Here is a 23,860-nt window from a genome sequence, read left to right as displayed (position 1 = left end):
TTTTGATTGCATTCCATTTTATTGAGATGTACCTGCATTTCAAAGATTTTGCCACATAATAATAAATACCACAGTCTGAATTTTCTTCTTTTCTTTCATGTTCTTGGAGGCTAAATTCACCAAAGACTTATGAAATAGCATGGGACAAGTAAGTGCCTGTATTTGTTTGAACTGTGGATCAGATCATCTTTCCCTGTTGAGTCCTTCCCATTTCCATGTTATTACATACTGGTCACATTTCTTCTAGCAGATGGAGGGGCTTAAAGGAAAGACTGGGGGATTGAGTGATGAGACTGGGAGATAAAGAGACTGAAATGAAATACAAGGTGGGAGACAAAGTCAAGACATGGTAAAATTCACACAGCTGAATTTTCACATAACACCCTTAAAAGTGACTAAATTTCATTTAACCAAAAAAGGTAAATAGTAATTTCCTGTGACCGAGATTCCCTGCATTATCCCCCTCATTGAAAATGTCAAATATAATTTATTCAGGTAGCTCTGGGATGCTTAGCTGCCTAATATTTAAAACCTATCACATCTGCACAGCTGTTTGCTCCTGGCCAGCAGAGTAAATAGTGTTTGTTTAAAGTCTTAGCATGTAGAGCAATATGCACAAACAGAAATTAATAGTCTCTGAATTACTTAATGTAAACCTAAAATTGATAGCAAAGTTCATGTKCTGCTGTCACTGAGCTTGCTTATGTTTTTCTTCTATATCTAAGAAATATCAGCTGAAAAAAGTCATGTTGTTGCACTAATGTAGGYGTTTTTCCCATTTTTCATTCAAGAAAGGTCTGAACGTCAACTTTTCTAATTCACGTTTTCTAAGAGAAACTTGTAATTTTGTCATTTGTTTTGGCCATGAAAGTGGAACTTGTTTTTAAAATGCTTTTCAAAGTGAAAATGTTTGATTTGAAGGATGAAAAACACGTTTTTGACTTTCCAACACCAATGAAACCTTCAGTGTTTATTATTTGGTTTAATTAAAAGTTTTCATAATTAATTCCTTTAATTTTAAAGAAAAGTGTTCCAATAGCTTTCTGACTAACTTTCTTTGAAAATCAGAAATCCTTCTCTTATACTGAAAATAATTTTGAAATTGAACAGTTTCTGCCTCAAATGGTGCACTGCTCAATCTCAAAATTCTGCATCCTCATAAATACGCTCTGCTCTTCCTAAAMATATATATTTCTACATTAAGATTTAACACGTCTTGCTCAGATATTTTCCCCAAATATTTTCCCCTTTCTCTCTCTGAATATTTTTTTAGCACTATAAAAACAAATGATTAAAATAACATCATTGCCTTTTTTGGGTGCACTTGTTTAACTCACCGACTTCTTAAACAGTGTGCATCAGTGTGCATGACTAGGTGTTTTATGCAAACATATTAATTACATGCAACATGTGTAACTTCTGGCAGCTGACAGTCTTAGGTGCTACCCATAAATAAATCCAGTAAGTGATGTAAACAGGAGGAAAGAATAGTTGTTTAAAAGGCATTTAAGTTAAGTGCATAGCTATAGTTTCAAGGTACAACACAAACATAATTTTAAGGGTAGATTTTACAATATTTGAGGTAGAAGTCTTAAAAGCTCAATATACCAACAAGGATCTTACTTTATTATCTGCTTGATCTACATTGTACAAAGTCTGAATAGAGGGATCTTCAGCCTTAACCCGAGGGGGAAATTGCTGCGGCTCAGTAGATTCCTATATGCGTACATAAATGAAAYACTGAGAGAATAACATTATCTTAAAKACTCTAAGAACATGTTATTAGAGAAAGCCACTATCATTAAGGCTATGTGGGTGCACAGTTTTAGGTGTTGGAAGACTAACTCCAGTTTTCACGATCTATACAGGCTGTTAGGAAGCTGAGTTTGATGCCAACTTCACCTGTAGTGTTTGTCAGTCCAGCTGCGTAAAATCCCTTTCTCTGGCAGAAATACATCACTGCAAAGAAGAAGAAATGTTATTCTGTACGAAGATTAGAAAACTTCTATATCACTGTGTCTCTGCTCTTAAAAACAAAACACAAGTGTAAGCTGACACGTCAGTGCACATCAGACAGACAGGACTGTGACAGTGATTGAAAGGTCTTTTTCCGCAGCTTTMTGAGCTTCGAACAGCGAATGGAGACAATTCAGAAWGAAACCAGAGGGCGTTTCAGTGCTTTAGTGGCTGTAGGTGCTGYAGAGGTTGTCTGTGTGGTTGCAGCAGATGAGGATGCTAAGCAAGAAAAGGTTTAAAAATATTTAGCTCATTAGTTCTATCCAAACTCCCATCAGTCAGAGCTTTACCTTTGTACCTTTGATCACTTCAAAAACAATGCAGCAGAGCTTATAGGTGACATTAACACTCACAATAATCACACCTCATAATATAAAATAATGCACTGAGTTCGACTAATGAACTGATTCTCTTTTGGTCTTCACTTCAGACAAGAAGTGAAGCTTATTAATTTTAATTGTATTGATTTTRATCTTTAAAAAACCGAATGAAAKGACTTGAGCAAATTATATTAACTATAAGGTCAGGACAAAACTTACCAGGGGAAAGAAAAAGAGAGGAATAGTTGCAACACTGTTTCTAAAGTTTAAAAGTTTAAATCTCATACAGAAATCAGTGAAGGACATTTTCAGAAAAGAGAATGTGATGCAGTTTTTACCAACCTGAATGGTTCAGGTTGGTAAAAATATTCCCATATATATATATATAACATTTAGAAAAGTTTTAAAAAAATAATTCTATCACATTCAAACTCCTCATCTCAAGGTTTTGTAGAGATGATTATTAAACAGTGACATTTAAAAAACTATGTTGGGATCCAGGCAAATTCAGCCATATTTGTGTAATTTCCACTGTTTCAGAATACTAATATGATTTTTATTYTTCATTTTTTGTTCACAGCCTCTGTTTTTCCTGAATGTTCAAAGTACGGAAGGAAACCGACTCTGTTTATTAGCCTTCCATAATTTAGTCAGCCTAGGGGTATGCTTTACTGAACCAATAAGGAAAATCAAAGTTCCTGTAGCTCAGATTCCCTAATTAGAAACATCAGAGGCAAGAAAGTCATTGGAGTTTTGAATGAGCTGAACGGATAGCTCAGGGTTAGGCATGTGTCTTTATTAAGCTGCAGTAGTAGAAAGCAGCTTAAAAATATAGCAGAGGAACACTGCTATTGATATCCTAGAAATATCTTTATATATATTAAGAAACAAACTTTTATACATTCTCTAGGGGGTAATGTGCTTYAGAAGTATTTTGGTTTGAAATGATGTATGATTTTTTTTTTCATAGTTTGGACCAAATTATGGAATTCAAAATTGAGAGGGTTATTAAATCTATTTTTAGCAGTAAAAAAAATCTATTTTTACTATTGTTTTATTATTTAATGGAACAAAAACAGTGGTTTTGTTCCATTAAACTGAACAAAACCACAGTTTGAAAAAATATTACTTAAAAACACCTTTTCTGTAGAGTCATTGTTTGATTGCTGTTCGTAATTAGCTGTGAATTGTCCCTTATAAAAAGTGGCAAAAGAGTGTATGCTGTTATCATTTAATTAGATTCCATCTTTCTCTCCAGACCTTAATTATATCTCATTAAAAGCAAATCTGTTCTGGCTTGCTGACTTTTGCTTGTGTGGCTTATAGAATAAAGAGTGTGTCCTAAAGAATCCTGTCGATAAGCTTGATTTTACCTGCAGGCCTCTTCAGKACTAAGATTACAGGTGAAGCATGGATGAGTCTGGTGGCCGCAGTGGCATAATAGGAGAATCATTTCAAGTGGGAGTGGACCCATTAGCTTCATGCCAAACCTCTGACCTTATGACACACTGATGGCAGCACTATCAGCGTTCTCAAGTCAAAGTGTGTCCTGGCTTGACTGGGGGCTTTCAAACAAAAGAAAAGGTCCACTCTCCAGCTGAACTGTTGTCAGCAGCTGTAACTTCCAATCAACATCCCCTTTGTACCAATAAATAGCCCTCAGCCACATAGGATGGTAATGGTAATGCATTTGTTGCTGCATTAGGGCACCTTTATGGGCAGAACTTCGGTCACCTCCAAATTGTGTTCAGGCCCAGCGGCACTGGTGGCTTGTACAGKGAAAAATATTGTGTGGCTTTCAGACTACTCTTTAAATCTACTATTTACTAATGTTAGGCTGTCAAAGAAAACCATAAAATTACATTTACTGCTGGAAAGAATAAGAGGAACAGGAAGGGAAGGAGTCAATTAGAAARCAAAAGCAGGGGCTCATAAAACTTTAATATAAAGTTGTAGTCCTTGTTTTCTTAAAACTGACCTAACCACAATGCTGCAAAGTCATTTGTCCTTATTATAATTTGTTTATTGTGACAGGCGAACTAAATAAACTGACATTTTAGATTTCCTGGTCATGAAACTTGAAATACCAAGTAATCCACAAGGAGCATAACTTAGGATATTCAGTTATAAGATAAGAAAAAGTATTTTTTAGTTTATCATTTTAATACCACTGAGTATAGAGTTCCTCACCATGAATCACCAAACCTGCGCATGATGCTGAATAATGCAAGTTCAGATTTTGCCTATTGTGTCCAGAGAGAATCTGATCTTTATGATGGAGGTCTAGAAAACCGGCAAAAATGGGAGAGCTCTGCAGATTTAAATGGGTTCATTGAAACAAAGTGGCAACACTTTGATTGTTGTGTTCTAATTCATAGCGTTATCCTGTTGTGGTCTAAGTGAGTCATCCCAAGTCTCAGCCTCGTGAGTCGTGCCACTGTGGSAGAATGTGGCAAGATCATTAATGAGACTGCAGGAGAGCATCTTTTAAGGATTAGACAAGTGCAGGAAGTAAATGATTGCCTTCATGCTGAAGTACTTATTTTATTAATTCCCCATGATCCAGTCATGCTCTAACAGGCCATGAAGGTTGCGAAGAGATTAGAAAGGTGTTTTTATTTTATTGCATAGTGGTACTTTTAAGGTACTTTCTTAGAATACTTTTTATTAAAGCTGAATTCATCATTTCTGACCACAAGCAATAGAGTATAATAAAAAAAAAATCCCTAAATGTACCCATTCATCTTACATGTGTAAATAAATACCTAAAGTGCACAAGCCATCTTTCAGCTGTGGCTACATTTTTAATCATTTACTCAGTCAGGCAGGAAAATATATTTTCAGTAAAAAAGTCTTTGGAGGATGAGCATCTTGTGTGGTTTGAATTGTAGGTTATTCTGAATAAAAATGCATTTTTCTTGCGGTTCTGTGATGTATTAGGTTGCTTATTGCCCTTCACAGAAATAGAACAAATTAATATGAATTTCATGCCTTCCTGTGATTTAATTTTGTGTCATTATGTGTTATGATGAAATGAAGAAATGCTTTTGGTTAAGTTAAATATCCTCAAGTAAAAAAAAAAAAAGTGGCACAATTTTTTTTTGTTTCTTTAAGGTAGAGTTCAGAGTGGTTGTTTGCCATAGCTGATTTTAGGATAACTGATTTACTAGTTTTAGTAAATAATCAAATGTATCTGCTGTTTTGGAGGTGCCATTACTTTATTTCTAGTCAACGTGTCCTTTCTGAATGACACCTGTACTGCAGGGTGAATTTTAGGCCAATTTTGCTCACCACRCTGCCTCACAAATATCACAACTAGCCTTTGCCATCCCTCCTGCCTTTGTGTGGACTCCTGAAGTGGGATGCCTCTYCTCTTGAGTGATACAACAGTAGCTCCTTGGGTCTCTTGAGTCTTTCARGCAGCCTACTTTCTCACGTAACCTACTTAGGAGGCTTTTTAAAAAGATCCCAGAGAAAGCTTTTTCATTTCTTTTCTCATTTCATGCTTTCTAATGGAGCAAGATGGAAAGACAGCTGACTGGAGGATAAGGGGTATACAGTAAATATAGGTGGACRCGTGTGCAGGATGTCAGCACAGGTGTGTGACTGGATTACCACTGAACTGTGTACTAACAAATTGAGGTCTGSAGTAAGCTGTTAAAAAGTTGGAATAGTGAGCAGGTGTTTCTCTCCATTTATAGTGTTTGTTCTACAAGATTAGTCATCACAAAAAATAAAAAATTCATACACACAGCATAGTTTTTACAATTCAAACTAAATTATACTTTCATAAAACATCACTTGAAACTTTTAACTGTTGTTCCATCATGTTTGATATTAAGCAATTAGCTTCATTTCCTACAACAGCCTGATTTTGAAATCATGGTTCTCAATACAAATTCAAAAAAGTTAATGTCATTTATACACAGCAACAACTGAGACACACTTCCCTATTGGTTGRAAGAGAGCAGCAGAGCAACAAACAGGAAACACTGGTACCAAATGCTGAGCACTGTGTGGTAAATTATTCCCAACAAGCCAAAACCAAACAATCGTTAAAGGCGTCATCACATAAAAGATAAGAAATGTCTTGTCTACACAGCAGAATTACTGAAATTCTGCTATGTAGATTTTATAACCATGATGAGCTTTAAAAAAAATCTAATTTTGTTTATGAAAGTGTAATTTAAAAAGCCCAAGACATGTAAATTAAAAATWGTTTGCTTCATTTATCAAAATTGACTGTAGATTTGGGTGGGTTAATGAGTGCAGGACAAGCTCGTTATGTGAATTATGGAGCCGAGTCTGTGCTGGTCAATCCTAGCATAAGAAAAAAAGTGAAACTGGAAAAACTGTCCTGTAATTATTGATTGCTTCAGTGGGCTTGCCCACAAAATTTGTAACATGGCAACATGGCAGTACAAAATATGCYAATTGACAATCACTACTCTCAGATTTTAAAGTGGTGTCATCACAACAAAAGATTATTCACACAAACACGTAGAAGACATGAAATACAGTTTCTCACATTTACAAAGTCTCTGCACAATTTTTTCCCAATCTTATTTTGATACCATGCTTGTTAAAAATAAGTACTGTAACAATTGCCTATTATGGATAAGGTCATGTCCCTCTTTGACAGCCTTTAAACCCATATCAATTCATCCTGCTGCAGAACATCACATTAATCATGTCAAATGCAAAATTGTGCAAAACTCCACTGACAAAATTATGTCACACACTTTTTGCACATTTTCTTCCAACTGATTCTACACAGACTCATCTCCACTTCAATGCCCCTGAAATGCTGCCTCACAGCCCCAATCTTCCTCTCACAGATCCAGCCGTCCAAAACAAATAAAATAGAAACAGTCTTCCGAGTCTTTCAATCTGAGTTTTAATTTCTTTAAAAATATGTGACTTTGTAGTTCAAGTGCCACAGAAAGTAATAACACATACATGTGAAACACTGCTTGATAATAATCTCAGTTTTGCTAAAAAGCTTCAAAAGTCATGTGCCTTTTATTAAGGAGTGGCTTTCATCTGGTTGTTCTACCATACAGGCCTGATTGGTGGGTTGCTGCAGAGATAGTTGTCCCAGATTTGTGCCTGAAAACAATCCTGTCTCCGTGATCTCCAGACAATTCCTTTGATTTCATGCTTGGTGTTTGCGATCTGACATGCACTGTCATCTGTGGGGTCTTTTAAAGGTGTGTGTCTTTGCAAATCTAGTCCAATCAGTTGCATTTGCCACAAGGGGAGTCAATTTAATTGCAGAAACATATCAAGGACAATCAGTGGAGATAGTTAAAGTTTGAGCTTCATTGCAAAGGTGGTGGATACTTACAAAATGTAGTTTTGTGGGTTTTGGAAAACACTCAATAATATTTTTTCCACATTGTCGTGGCATTTGTGAGTACAATTTTGGAGAAAGACATTGATCTGATACAATTTAGAATAAGGCTGTAAAGTAGCAAAATGTAGCTGGAGATAGGCACCGGCACCTCTCCCGACCCCACGAAGGGACAAGGGTGTAAAGAAAATGGATGGATGGATAGATGGAGTAGCAAAATGTGGAAAAGTGAAATGCTGTAAATACTTTCCAGATGCACTGTAATAAGACACAACATGCACGTTTTCACAGTCTGAGGAAGGCAGAGGAAATCCAAAATTAAGCAAGGACAAAATTTAAGTCTTCCTAGAGACTTCTGCTCAATTAAAATTCATACTGGATATATTATCTTTGTGAGATCATGGTGCAAATAATTGTACCACTGCAATGTCTGATGTTTGAAAAAATAATTGTAGATCAAAATTCCCTGCATGATCAACCAACCTATGAGGCCATTTTAAAGAAGGGCTGGCTCTGCTATCACATTAGGTTTAATTTGTAACCATGGTGAAATGCTTCTCTCAATAAATATCTCTGAGATCTGAGGGTACTTTAACATGTTGATRTTGGATTGAGTGGGGTTAACTCTCAGAGCAGCTCTTTGTTTTTCTACCGCATATTCAAAGAATCACTTTTGTAAGAAARATTATTCAATATGTTTTCCTTTTATAAATCTAAAATGCTTATCAATGGCGAGAAATAGTACTGCAGAAAGGACACTCTCCTTTTCTGCTTTGCAAYTGGAATGGACTAGAGCTCAATTTAACCGTACTGGAGGAGTTCACATTTCTTAACTGGAGTAACACACAACACAGTTTTCTTAAAACGTTGTTCACTATCAATATTTTGACCTTCTAAATGCTCTTAAATTTGACCTACTTAAAAGAGAATTGAAGTAATTTGTTGACGTGATCCACTATCCAACTCCATAGTCAGTGCAGAGTTTGTAGCTGCAGTGCTGGAGCTCATTTACAGAATACCAGATTGGCCCATTAGGGAGAGAATGACAGGACAGGACTTCCTGCTTATTAATTGGCACATTTTCATTTCCTTGCCCCWGATATGACACAGGAGGCAAGTTCCCCAGATCATCTGCTAATTGTGTGGCATTCAGTCACATCATAGTTGGAGAAAATTCAAGCACAAACTATCAAGAACCTTAGCTCCTTCATTTTAGACACACCTCTGGTAATGGTGATTAAGGTCAATGGGAACAGAAACAGAATTGAAGTAGACATGAGAAACTAATTGGTTCTGGGTGAAATCTTTGACTGCAATTATGGCAGTCTTGTCCAACATAGAAACCCCCTGATGCCACATTCTCTGATGTTCACYGTGAGCATCAATCTGTAGCAGCTTGGCTGTGGAAAGATAATTTCTAACTGTGGAAGCATTCCTTGTGTGTATGAGCCAAAAGTAAAATAGAAATGTTATTCCTAATGTTCATCTAGCTGTGATTTGCAGCGTCATTGTGTATCGTGATTACATTTTAACTGTGATCTTGATAAACCAATACAGTCCATCATAGTTTCCCACTGCCTAGATATCAGGTTTCAACCAATGGCATAGTGGTAACACRTGTGGTAAATGCCTTTCATGTTCACAAGCAAACAGAGACTTGTCTTGTTGAAAAAGATGAGCTATAAGRCCTGTTATCACAAACAAACAGCTGGAAAACCTTAATGGTGTTCCAGACACTGATCTTCTGCAAGCTAGAAAAAATGTGATCCTAAATGCCTTAATCATTTAGTATTGTCTAGTGACCAACTGCTTTTTCAAGCAGTCTGGCCAGAAATGAGACTTCTGGACTGGCAGGAAAACAGTAGAGTGGTGAAATATTTCTGGCAMTCCTCAATWGTTATCTTTCAACTAGAACCTTCTGTCATCATGCCAAACAGTTTCACCCACCCTTTAGTGTCAAGTCCCTATTGAATACACTATGCATAAATGTAACATCTCTGACCAGTTTGATGTGAATGGCAGGCATCCAGGTGTTCTGCTTGTTTAACGACTTGGAACCCCATAAATGATCTGTCAGACTTTAAGGAAAACCTACGTAATAATTACCCTCCGTTAAGCTTTGAAAAGACGTGTTTGCATAATTTTACTTCACAACTTAGACTAGACTCCTGATTGAAGTCAATAGAAGGACCTGTATCACTCTTATTTTCACGTCTCACTGATTACCAGTGAGTTTTTACCACTTGGTGTATAAATTAGGTGTTAACTTTCACAGCTTTTCATGGTCAAGTTCCTGATTATACATCAGACTTGTAAGTACTTACACAGAGACTCTGACCTTCCGGAGCTAGACTCGGTTCCTCAAACTGATTTTAAAACCCTTGGACATCGTTGCTTGAAAGCTAATCCACCTTAAATGTACAAACTTCTTCCCTAGTCTTTTTGCAATATCGACATAAATGGGCCTTTCAGAAAGCAGCAGACTTTTTGCTCTTTTTTCTGTCATTTTTATTCATGATCAGACAAGTTAGATTCCTTTTTGAAGAGAATATTCTACCTGAATKAAATGATAAAAGGAGATAACCATAATTATGATGTTTCACACAGAAATGATATAAAATATTGGCACACTGATGTATTAGCTTTTTATTAAAATATTGAGTCTTTGCAAGAATTTAATGAGTTTTTCTCCATATTTCATCATGAAATATTTCTAGCATTGAGAATGTTCATCATTAGGGTCTTATTAGCATGTCTGCTATTCCCTGTAGTCATACGATGTAGTTTACATTCTATTCACCATAAGGAAGATTGTGATTTAGAGCACAGTCATATGAATGATGTAGGGAAAGAAGCTCATTATTTTAGTGAGGTTTAGCATGGTTAGTACTTTGTCATGGTAGTGTTTTGTTTAATCACAGTCTGAAAAACTGTGATTTTTCAGTTTCTCTAGTGAGAAAAATGAGATATAAATCCTTTTGCATGGCCCACCAATAATATGCTATTGTTTTTGAATGTTCTGCTGCAAATGTCACTGCATCTCTGCAGCAGATTGGTACGCAAAAAACAAATATGAATTTCCTGTCACATCCTCAGGATGCTATGCTTCATTACTTCTGATGATTGTGTAGCTGAAATTGTCAATGAAACACATCTGAAAGAATGGAGAGACTCTATGAGGAAGCATGCGCAACCATGACTGGAAAGAGGTACAGAACAGAGAAGGATGATTCAGAGTTAGGCTCCATCTGGGAGGAGCGGAAATTGGAAATGCATGTACTTTTAATGTTCCTTTACTTCTCGAGTCAGCAGAGGGAAATGGAAAGCTTGTCAGATTCTGGTTCTGCTTGAGGTCTCCTCATGTTAGAAGGAAGTTTTCTTTACCGCCAACATATTTAGAAGAAAAGTTTGGAGGAAATTTTGACCAGCGTCCATGCACTGGTTTCTTTTGCAATTGTGAGAGACGTGTAGTGGCTTTCAAAAGTATTCATGTTTTTATATTTTTGTCATTCCAACACTAATGTGACCAACACAAAGCAGTATATAACTGGATTAGAAGAAAACGCATAACTGGTTTTCCAAATGAAAAACATATCAGTTTAAGCCAGAATGGTATATGTAACTGATGTTCGGACACCTTTTCTTTCAGTTGATTTTTTTCTCCCTGTCTTTGCTTTCATCTATCTTCCTTTTAACTTTTACCAAACTGAAGAAGAATTACATTTCCAAATAATGAAACTGCCATCCCTGTTCTTCCCTGAACAGATGGTGTATTACCTCCTTTCAAAAAGACCCGCTTTGATATTTATCACCTTATCTGATCTTTCCAGTTGAGCTCTGAATTGCTGCAACTCCTCCAGAGTTACCACAAGCCTCCTAGCTTCCTTTCTGGTTCAGGCTCTGTCTGCCACACCTGTTTCTGAGGGTCAAAACAATTYTGTAATATGCTTTCCATTTTCAGATGATGGATTGAACAGAGCCTTTTGAGATGTTCAGAGCTGGGAGATTGTTTTGTAACCTAACTGTCCTTCAAACCTCCCTAAAATAGGTGGACAATTCATTATGTASGTGGCATCTGAAAGTAGTTGATTGCAAAAGGATTTTGTGGTATTTTTATTTACAAATGTTGGAAAGCAAGTACTGCAATGGACTGGCGACTGGRTGTACCAATGAAGAAAGGCACTAGCCCCCTTTGCAACTCTGCAAGTGCAATTTTGGAGCATAATAAATTTGTTGATTTACTGAGTTTAGTCCCACAAACAGGCCTTATTTTTGCGGATAAGCCCTGGCATAACAATGTCTCACCAGGTGTATCCAGAGTCAGAAGAGGGCCAGGCTGGACTCACCGGCAGAAACTGTGGGTCATCCTGGTGTGTAGTGGAACAAATTGATTTCAAAACAAACTTCTGGGATGAGCTTGTAAGCTGGTGAGAAAAGACACTGAACTTGTCTCCTGCAGAGGCTGCTGACATCAAGGTTAAGCACTCTGATATGGAACAGTAGGAAACCATCATTGCTGGAGCACAACTGCAACCATTTTGAGTGAAAAACAACATAATTAGACAAGAGGGAAGACAAACAGGAGGTGTTCTGTGWGCATTTGGAGCTACTACTGTAGGTTTGAGATGAGACCAGTCTATTGCTGAGAATCACTCTTAAAAAAAACTGATCAGGCATGAAAAGTTGGTTTTAATGATCAGGGCCCTACTTGTCTGAAATAAAACTATATTGAGCTGTCTCTTTTACTCTTTGACCTTTTTGGTGATATGGAATTTCCTCTCCACTGCGTCCTCGAACAATGAGAATCTTGACAGGTAAAACCAATTCAGCAGTGACCGCTGAGCTTCTTAAAAGCTTCTACCTGCCCAGACAAGAGTTTTCTCTGACTTTCTATTTTTAAGATGTTTTTTTTTTTTTTTGGCATAAAGCTCCACTGAATAAGCTGTATAATCGCTAGACTTCCAAGCCTCCTGTTTTCTCACCCCTTAGACTGAAGAAAGGAGGGATTATAACAAACACAGCCTTCTGTCCTCGCTTTGTAAATATTTGCAAGATAAATTATAGGCTGTTGCTCAAACTCTCTTTCCAAATGGATTTTTCATGCAAATGATGCAAATCATCATTACTTACATAAAGCAGTTAAATAGACCAAAAACTTAAGAGATCTTGCAACTTATCTTTCAATTCCTTACTCAAACTGAAAAAAGTCAGTTAAATATTACACTGTAAAATATAAAGTCTTGTTCAAAAACCACATTATTTCGATTTGACTTTTTGCCTGTTATCTTTTGTAATAGTCTTTGAATGTTGGGACAAATGTAACCATGGCTACACATAATAAACTGCATTTCTAACGTAAGTTGATTTTTTAATTGCCTGTTTGCTGCAGTTTATTCATACGTTGCAGTCTTTTTTCTCTATCATTACCTTGCACTAGCAAACCTGGAAAATTATTTTTGTGTCTTAATGCTTTAATATTAATTGACAATTTATGCTTTATTATAACACTTTTGAATGACATACTTTTACTGAACCTGTTACTTTCTTACTATATTCCACATATCTACACCTGACTGTAAMTATGGACATAGTTGAAGACCAGGAAAAATATTGGGAATGCCAGTTCGTTTCAAGACATTAAGCAGGAATTATTATCTGTGATTACAGAGGACGTGTAAGAAAATCCAAAAATGACACATTACACATGACTGTGAATTTAAAATGCTTGCAATGKAGGTTTGACGGACTGAGACTTTTCRGAGACTTACATCTTAAGGACAAACATTTAAATAAAGCCTSAAATGGTTTGTTTMTGTGTGAATTTGGGTGAAATTCAGACATTTTGTTTTTTACCTAAGTGAATTTCACAAAGGGGGAAGTTTACCTAATTATTGGAGACTGTAAAAGTAATTTGAGATTTTAAACCGGTTACATCAGGTTGCTTTTTTTTTTTTTTTTTTTTTTTTACTTAGAAATTATATATTTTCATTGGTATATTTTGAAATCTGCTTAGTCTTACAAATTAATTTTAAAAACTTTATTAATTAATCTTCATGGGATTTAAATTCTCTGTAGGAGAAATTGTTGCAAACATATTTTAAAAAACAGGTTTTGCCACATTATTCCAAAAATACTTCTATTACAGGCAACTGTGAAAAGAAAACAATATTGACAGTGTACATTGAAAACAGTCATTGCTGCTATAATGTTAATTTGTTTTGCAATTAATAGTGTATTTGTACTCCAACAACAATCATAGACCAAGAAGGCACCCTGAAGTCAAAATTTAGACTAAGAAATTTGACTTCAGTCATATTCACTGTCCAGTATGGCTGCTGAACATAAAAKACATAACGAAAGTTGCAGCTATACCTTCTATTTTGCATGTCTCCACTGACACATATTCTGATGCTCAATCTTCTACCTGTGAATGTGGTTCTTTAGTGGTTAAATGCATTAAAATAGGGGAAAAACATTTATATTCGTCATAGTAGTTTGCACCAAAATTAGCAAATTCAACAAGTTTCTCTGAAAGCATGCTCTAGATAGGAGTAATATCATCTCCAGATCTTAGTTCCTACTTCTGTGAGATATAAAATGCAAGTTATTAACATCTATGGTGGTGCACGTACAACAACCTACCAAACAATCTGTTTTAACACTGATTATTATGCATGGCTTTAATTGTTGCATCTTATTAAAAAGTTGAAAGAATCTCATACTATTAGTTACCTCAGTAAGATTAACCATTTAAGCTGTTGGCAAATGTAAAGCAAGCAAATCATTATGTTAAAACATTAGAATTTATGTTTCCGTTTATTTATTGAAATCTTTACAGTCCCTTTATGCATTTCTTTGACTTCATGTGATGGAAATGTATCAAGTGCATTTTTTTACCCTCCCCACACCAAACCAAAGGGACATCTCCTATATTCTTTGAGGAAATTTTTGATATAGCAGAAAGGCTGTTCGCTTCCAGCAGCAGTGACTCAGAAAACTGAAGTTTTATTATGAAGCGATGGCGATGTGACCACGGGGTTAGTTGTTATTGTTGCTGACTCCTGACTCCAGGCTGCCAGATGATGAGACAAATGATTCCACGGTTTGCTCTCTTCTCTGTCAGCTGATGAAAGATGACATTCTCTACGATGTCTCCATGGCTTTTTCACTGTAATAATGTTTGACACTTCATATGCCTTAAAATGTGTCGCACATCATTATGGCTGTGATTTTAGGAAATTCAATGTTTCTCTTTGCAGCAACGTGATTTTCAAATAAATAACATTTCAGAAAGGTTTTTGTGCAGTAAACAAGCCACATGATGATTTTTTTGTGTGATTGAATTAGTTCCGACACAAAATGATTCTCACCTCTTGCTCTTTTAAGGTCCGTCCCCTCATTAACKGAGTCGATAACCTGCTGTTGCACAACGCTAATCAAAAGTCTGCTTCTTTCAGGCATTTAAACAAATATATATATTATATATATATTTGGTTAAAAGAAGATATATCTTATTTTCTGAGTAGTTACTGATGTTTTCATTTAAATATTGTGATGAAGAGAAATTATCTGACTCTGAAAATGTCAACATGGTCTCAGATATGCATTAACTGCACCACATTCAGTGTATTTATAATACAATTTCTAAAAACACAGGTTTCAGATTTTGCCGGTGTTCTGTAGCAGTTCCTTTACTTATCACTGGTTGTGTTCGTCAGACAAAGACGTAGAAAGTGCTACAAAAGTGATGTGGGTGCAATATACSTGGTATTTTGGTTAATTACTTCAGCAAATGTGGAATATCTCCCATTGTATAACATGCCGTGCCTTTCTGTTGCATGAGCAAAGTGTTTTAGTGTTGCACCAATAACTTCTCTCCCAAATGTGTTGTTCACAGTCCTAATGCTTAACGATCCCTAACACAGCTGATAGAACAATGGAGACTGTGATTAAAGTACAGATTTAATCCATAAATTTGATATATCCATAGCAAAATCAGATATTAATCTGCCAAGATCAAATAATAAACACATCATCAGACCAAAAGCTACCTCAGGTCTGATTTATTAAAACTGACCATATTGCAATATTACTGCAGTTTTAAGATATTTTGCTATCTTGGATTGTTATGTGTAGACAAACTCTTTGCAGCTGTAATACCTATGGAGATCTTTTATCTCTATATTTATACATTTGGGGATAAAAAAAACAACACAGTATTGATTTTGACAGTTAAAAGTCTAATATTTTACACCTCCTGAGGCTATGAACTGCTGTCCCAGTATGCAAAGAGAGAATTTAAAAATTTAAAACGTTATTCGCCATTCGTGTAAATGAATTTCAATGTTTTTATTTATTTATACTCCTCAAATCTCTTCAAAACTCATTGCATGCTAAGCACAAATTATGTTAGTATGGTATTCATTTGCTTAGAACCTTCTACACTATTTATGTAGACATTCAACAAAACTCAAGGCTGAAATTAGCATGAGAATGTATTTAAATTTGCATCTGCACATAATGGTAGAGATTAACTCAGAGAAAAAGTGACAGCTGCAAGGTGAAATGTCATAAAATTATAAACTTTCRCACCCAGTAGTGTAATTAATAAAGAAGGAGGTTAGGAGGGAGCATCTCCTAACAGTTAATTGATTTTCCTTATTGTTTGTTAACCTTTTCTAATTAGTATACAGACAAGCTGTATAAATAGGACAGATAAACAACAGATGTTCAGTGAAATGTCAAGAGAGCAGTTAAATGGTACACTGACATGAACGCAGCAACATAGCTGGAGAGGAGAAAAAAAATAAAAATAACAAAAACCTGTGGCTGTCCATTAACCAAACACCYAACAAGTTTTACCATCATATTCATCCAGTCATGATTTTTTTTTTTATCTTATGCTTGTTTATCTTTTAATAAACTAAATCTTTGCTCCCGATTCCACATCAATGGGAACAACCAGATCCTGAAAGGAATGAGTTCAGTATCAAATCAAACAGACTCRGTGACTTGGTGTCATGGAATCACAATAATCAGATTTGCTAATTAAATTYAGATTTACTGGAGACCATCTTAAACACACGTGAGTCAAGACAGCTAAAACTGAATTACTGACTGCTGCAATTCAGAACACATAAACCTGTGAACATGAGACTAATCATAGGACACTGTCATGATCGTGTTTCTGTGTAGTTATTTTTAGAGTTTTTTTGTGTTCAGTTGCTTCCTGTGTCTCCGTCTCTGCGTCTTCCCGTTGATTGTCTCCCAGGTGTGTCTCGTTCCCTTGATTATCCCGTGAGAATTTAGTCTCACCTGTTGTCAGTGTTCTTTGTCGGGTCCTTGTCTTACRTGTCTAACRCATGTTGTAGCTGTCGTTAGTCTATGTCGCATGCCAGTCGTTTCAGTTGTACTGGGAAGTCCTGAGTAGATTTTGCTCCCGTTTCAGTCTGTTTATAGTCAGTTGCTACCAGTGTGAACCTTAGCTTTCCGTTCAGCTGTCCTGCCTGTACTTTGACTGCAGAGCTCATCGTCATCATTAAATCATCATTTTTCATCTATAATCTGGGCCCTGCGTCTCTCCTCACCTCCAACCACCACACCATTCCTGACAAACAGGAGTTTCACTTTGGATTATTTATTCATTAGCTTGACTCAAGCTGTCATTTTTTATTTATTTTGTTTATTTTTTTGTAAAAATGTATTCCATTTAATATGGAAACTTAAATACAAAGTTTCACTTTACTTGAAAAAATACTCTGATATGTATATTTATGCTTAAAATCTCTTGATTCACTGTTTGCTTTTGTTTATGACTCACTGAAAAACTTTACAGGCTCAAAAACAATGAAAAAATGTTTGTTGGTCACAATATGAAAAACAGTCAAGAGCAGAGTCTGCTTATGGCACCTGCAAAAAGAGACACAACCTCATGCTAACTTATCACATGAAGCAATTTCAGAAAATCACAACTACATTAATCGTACACGATACTGACACAAAACCTTCTGAAAGAGAGGTGTTGAATTATTATTTTTATTTATACTTTTGGGGAAAATCTAAATGTAAATTAAGATGTATTTTCTTTATATTAAAAAAGTCTGCACAAGGTTAGATTTTGATGGAGGAAAGCAAAGGGCAAAAACCTACCATGCATATTGCCCTTGGACCACATTTGCATATATTATTATTCATGAGTGCTTTCATTACAAAGGTCTCTGTTGTCCATCTGTTGCAATTCATTATAAACTAACATGCCACAAATAGGTAACAGTTTATCACATTTTCTCAAGTGTTTTTGATCAAGCATTGGCTGTTTGCTGAAATAAAAATAAAATTTTTCCCATGAATTTGAAATCAGTTTTAGCGATGTATACACGTGCTCTGTACATTTGGAAAGCTTCAAACCTCGTTAAGTTTGGTCTCATACACATATGTTTGCTGTTTGGTACTGCAGGCCTGCAAATTGTTGTTATTGTGCTTACATAATCTGCCTTGAACCTTTGTGGCCTACAATGTGATGCTTGAATCACTGCTGATTGATGTCATTGTAGATTCAATTATGGAGTTTGGAGAATGTCAGTCCTCTCTAAAAGGTACTTGAACATTTGGTCAAACAAAACAAGCCAGCTCACTGAAAACACTAAAAGGCTTGCTGACCAATGGTAACTATTAGTTTTGGAACAAATCCAAAGTGTTTACTAGGATTGTGTTTGTTGTCGACTGTGTATGTGTTCATTCTTATATTTAAAMTGCMGGTTTAAATATAAGAAGATGAAAAAAACTGTAAGATGAGCAACGTTGCAGACAAATGCCCAACCTGTGTCAAAGTTGCTATTTGTTACTCCCTCAGTTTTGTCATTTTCTGACCTCCGTTTTAACTCTCATTGCTGAACCTTACACTAATCTGCTCCTCTAAATTACTAGAAAGTAAAAAGGAGCACTTGGTTGACCGTCTTGTCCTGGGGGACTGCAGGTGTGCAGAAGTTGTAGAGCTGATTTTCAGACATACTGTCTGACCTTTGTTTATTCTAAGGAGAGGAAGCAAGGAATGGGGTGATAACGACGAAAACCAGAGGGGGAATGAAGGAAAACAGGGGGTGAAATGGGATTAAACAGAAAAGAAACAGCAAGAAACAATCTGATGTCTGTTATTACACTGAAAGGCATATGAGAGATGTGGGATATGAGTTTGTGTGACCTGCTGCCACTGCAAAGAAAGCACCATCCATCATAACCTGTGTGAGCTCCTGTTTAAATTAGAGGCCGGGCTACATCAGCAGGGGACAGCTAACACGAAGGGCAAACTAACCTGCCGCTGAGGGCTGCTGAAAGTGGTCTAAACTACTGAGAGTTTATTTTAAAAAAAGGATGAATAAAACAAGTTAGATTAAGGTTCAATGTTGTTGAGAGGATGATGTATGAGAGAGACAACCAGCTCTGAAAAAGCTGAAAACTGTAACTGTGAATATTTGTTAACCTTTATTTTACCCCACAAAAACAAACAGAGCATGCATTGTATTTTTCAACTATCTGCTTTATATTCATTCCCGTGTGCAGACATGCTGCAAAGTAACGCCAACATCCTCTCCCGTGACACAGTTCTTACATCTTTCCTCTGCTCAGCTGCGGTTTGCCCACTTTGAACAAAACAACGTTTTCAGTTATGATGTATTACATCTAGTTTTACATTTTATACTTCACAAAAATCAGAGTATATGTTGCCGCTTACCCATTTTGCAGACACTGCCTCTGAAACAACTTTTTTAATTTCCTGTGAAAACCCTGTAAGCTATTAAAACAAAGACATAAATTGATGTGTCTGATTACGGTAGTCCTTATGGCATGCTCTGATTTTTTTAGTGTATGCCTTTGAAAGATTTATCATGTTGCAATCCAGCACTACACCCCGGGTAATACATTGAGTGATGGTTTGTCTTTGTCCTTTTATTCCCTGGGTAAATGTTGTCAATTTCATGCATTTAATGTCAGACATTTAGTAGCATATAGTTTCAGAATTTATTTTTGAATTATTCAATTGAAGGATAAACTGAATAAAATAAAGACGTAATATTGTTATGTTCCATTTAGGGCAATGGCAGAGTTCAGAGTCTCCCATTGGCTTCTATGAAGCTGACATAACACAGAACTCACATCCAAACACAAAGACATTCAAGCTTACGACTAAATCATTACATTTTTATCACTTTGAACACATTTGTTCATTAGACCACATGGAATGGTAATCCTATTTTATGCTGCAAGTTTTTAAAATATTTCTYGTTAAATATAGCAGTGTAATTTAAACTGCAGGACTACCGATTTTACCTCATTAATTTGAGCTAATGCTTTTAAGGTTTTTGCCAAAGTTCGCAGCACTCAGTTACTAATGTGTTGTTCTCACAATTTTAATTCAACATGGTTGGCTACAGACATGTGAATGGCAGATATTTTGGAGCAAAGTTGTTTCATTGCTAACTGAAACATATTTATCTAGTAATATAAAGTATGGATTATTTTCTGGAAAGATAAACTGCAGAATTTTATTTTTTTTAACACTCCCAAAATATGAACTGACAAAAAAGGGAGAAAAAAATGTCAATAGGAAAATTGTAGTGGTTCTAACATCCCTGACGAAGTTAGAGACTTCATGGATGGAAGGTGCATGGAGAGGGTCAAAGGTCAAAACTCCAGCATCACTAGGAAACAACTCTATTTGAAGACCAACTTTAGTTGTTTCAGCTTGTGGCAATAAGATTGTTTCCTCATATTTTGAGTGTTGCTGAAGTCTTCACCCTGACTGAATTACTATAGAAGTGTGAAATTGACAGTCTTGTGCTAAACTGATGAAGATATAGATCTTTCCTCAGATTCCATGGAGATTATAACTCATAAAGTAGTTAAAGCATTTTCATTTTGAAGAATTGAAACAATAGATCAGGTTATCTAAACAAAATGCTTGAAAATCTGTGATATTGAATGAAATACAACTGTGTTATGCTCGTGTTTTGTTTACATTGTGTGTTTGGCTCTTGTTTCCAGGAGGGAGCCAGACTGTGACCATATTACTTGAGCTTAATAACCTCTTCTTTAAAAAAAAAAAAAACAAACACGCATATGTTGGTGCAAACCATGCAAACTGTATGACCCGGTAATGTCTTTCAGAGCTCAATTGCAGCTTTAAACGGAGTACTGACTTCGAGCGAATAGAACATGGAGCAGCTTTTCCACTCATTTCTGCTCACAAGCATCAATTTGTCATCCAAACACAGAACAAGATGATTGTCATCAAGGTGACTATGCTTTCTGTGGAGGAGCAGAACTTACTATTGTTTTCTAGTTCTGTCTTGACTAGCGTGTCAGGAGTATTTGTCTGAAAAATAATACATATGTTTATTTTGAAAACTGGTTCAACATATCTTCTTTTTCTTTTCTTTGTAGTGTATTTAGTTGTGGTAGAAGTTTTGTTTAGCGCATGATGTCCAAGACAAATTTTCCTCAAGGGTACAACAAGCTATACATTTATGATCTATCATAAACCTGAGGATTTTGTTTGTTAGTCTCATAGTTCAAATTACACATGTAGATAGAAAAAAAAGAAAAACATTTCTGTTTATATATATATATGTGCTCTGTGAAAGTGTTATATATGTCAAAGGTCCGTAGGGTTTTGTTATGACAAATAGCTCAGAAAAGTACCGAAGATAGACCTTCAAAATCRAAACTGTCTCAAACTCGGAAACTGTTTTGCATTCCTGCCCATGAGTGCAGTCTCATAACTTATGATTCAAATTAGAATTTGTTCTCAGAAAACCCCACTGCATTAGGTGCTGGGATAATTCAGCCTTTGTAGTCTGAAATGAAAATGTGGAGCGGGAAATTGTGTTCGCAGTGTAATTGTGTGGTGGCATGTTTTATGCAAATTTGGCAAAAAGAAAACAGTAAACTTAGATTTTAACTGAAAGATAAAAATGTTGATAAAGTTATTTTTATATTAAAAAGATGTGATAAGATTCCAGGCCCACAAGTGGCTTCGGTGTTTGTGACTGTGATGGTATTATCAGGTATTACGCATTTAATCTTCAACATGGCTGCCTGTCTGGAGTWGAAATTGATGGATTGAGGTTGCATTTTCTGTCACTGCATTTTTTGTCACTGCTGCTTTCGTTGTTCCTTTCTTGTACCTCTGATGAGAAGGAACAGCATGAATTTCTGTTATCTGCATTAGCAGAGACAGAGCCCATAATGCGAGGATGTGTTGCCCCTGTACTGTAATACTGCTTTTTATATCTGCTTCTGACTCTTCATCAGAGCTGTGTTCAGAGAAAAAAAGACAGAGTAAACTATAACCACCTCTGTCTGCGAGAAGAAGGGATGGAAAGACACCGAATTTGTATGAAKCCATAAATCTATAGGATTGTGAAAACGTATTCTATGTTTTTTTTTGTTTTTGCTTTTTATGTCACACTTAAGAAAAACATCCAAACAAACCAACTTAGATCTAGGTAGAAAAAGAAAAAAACTTATATTAAACCTGTCAAACAACACAAAATAGATTAAAACAATTGAAAAAGCAACCTATTATGACCTGAACTTAACAAATTCAAAAACTTTTTTTTTTAAAAAAGTATTCAAATCCAGACTGGAAAGGGTTACGAACTCATTTTTTTTAGGCTGTGAGACTCCTGAAAAGAACAGCAAGAGCCATCATCCACAAGTGGAGAAAACATGGACCACAGTTGAACCCTCCCAGGAGTGAGTGGTGGGCCTACCAGAATTACTCCAGTTCATCCATGACTCATACTTGAGGTCACCAAATAACCCAGAGCAACATCTACTGCACTGCAGGSCTCACTTACCYTAGGTAAGGTCAGTGCCTGGCCTTCTTCTGATTGTTCAACAATAAGAAAGAAATGTCATCAATGGGAGAGTTTCTTGGTGAAATAAACCCTGTCCAAAAGGAACACAAAGATTCGTTTTTCATTTGCATACAAACATTTTAGGAATCTTTTMTTTTATTTTTGAGGAGACTAAAGCATAATCTTTTGAAAAGTGTGTGTCTAATTTCATCTGATATAAAACTAACAWAGCATTTCAGTATAAGAACATCATGTGTTGAGCAGCAGAAGAATGATCAGCAACAAAAAGGTCTTGGAGTGGTCTAGTCAAATTCCAGACTTACATCCAATTGAAGTGCTGTATTGTTACCATAAGCGGGCTGATCATGATCAAAAACTCTCCATGTGGCTGCTTTAAAAGATTTCTGTAAAAGAGAACCGGCCAAACATTTCATTGTAAAATACTTATGTTAATCATTGCAAATGCTTGATGGCAATTGTTGCTGCCCAGGGTGGCAAACCCAGTTATTTGTTAGGGGCAATTGCTTTTTCACCTTTGCCCAAGTTTGTTTGGAATTATTTTTTTCTTGCACTCAATTAAATCTATGTGTGATATTTACTCAATKTATCTTTGTGCAACAATAAAACTTATTGGTTAACAGGAAAACAAAAACAGAAGAAATCTGTGAGGGACAAAACACTTCCTTCACATCCTTGTATGTGCTTTAAATTGAATTCTTCTCATTTCCCTTTAGCTACGGAGACATGGTCCCGAAGACAATTGCTGGAAAGATCTTTGGCTCCATCTGCTCCCTGAGCGGCGTGCTGGTGATTGCTCTTCCCGTCCCTGTCATCGTGTCCAACTTTAGCCGCATCTACCACCAGAACCAGCGGGCAGACAAACGTCGAGCTCAGAAGGTGAAGCTTACCGTCTCTAAAAAGTGTACGCAGCCATGTTACCTAATTTGAAGGGAAGGCAGGTTGTGAATTTTAGAAAGAATAAAGGACCGGGATGAAATATCTACTGAGCTCATAAATGGAAGATTGAGACTTTTTTTTTTTTTGTATAAACATTGTATGTTTAAAAACTAATCACAAATGTCAGACCTTCAGAATAATTCAGCTCAACCTGGAGTAACTCAGACGTAGAAAAGACGATTAAAGAGTTTAATGGCAAGGATGAACAACAATTCATTGAAAATGAATAACAGTTCTTTGGCGCTCGGGCCCCGGCAGAAGATTTGAGCTGTTATTTGCTGAGAACTCGGGTGTACATCCCCGACGCTGATTAGGGATACTCTTCCCCCCGGGGCCCGACACTGGTGGTGGAGGTC

General features: G+C 36.2%; 1 protein-coding gene across 1 annotated transcript in view; it reads left to right on the top strand.

Moving 5' to 3' along the window:
• LOC103464376 (potassium voltage-gated channel subfamily D member 3-like) overlaps window positions 1-23,860 on the top strand; it is an 82,181-nt gene that overhangs the window by 43,343 nt on the left and 14,978 nt on the right. Inside the window, exon 3 of the mRNA XM_008408426.2 lies at window positions 23,282-23,444. Coding sequence (XP_008406648.1) covers window positions 23,282-23,444 — 163 coding nt within the window. The remainder of the gene's footprint in view (window positions 1-23,281; window positions 23,445-23,860) is intronic.

The sequence above is a fragment of the Poecilia reticulata genome, linkage group LG5 (genome assembly GCF_000633615.1).
Source record: "Poecilia reticulata strain Guanapo linkage group LG5, Guppy_female_1.0+MT, whole genome shotgun sequence".
In the NCBI taxonomy this organism is placed as follows: Eukaryota; Metazoa; Chordata; class Actinopteri; order Cyprinodontiformes; family Poeciliidae; genus Poecilia; species Poecilia reticulata.
The sequence above is the reverse complement of the archived record's forward strand: the minus strand, read 5'-3'. Positions and strand labels throughout refer to the sequence as shown.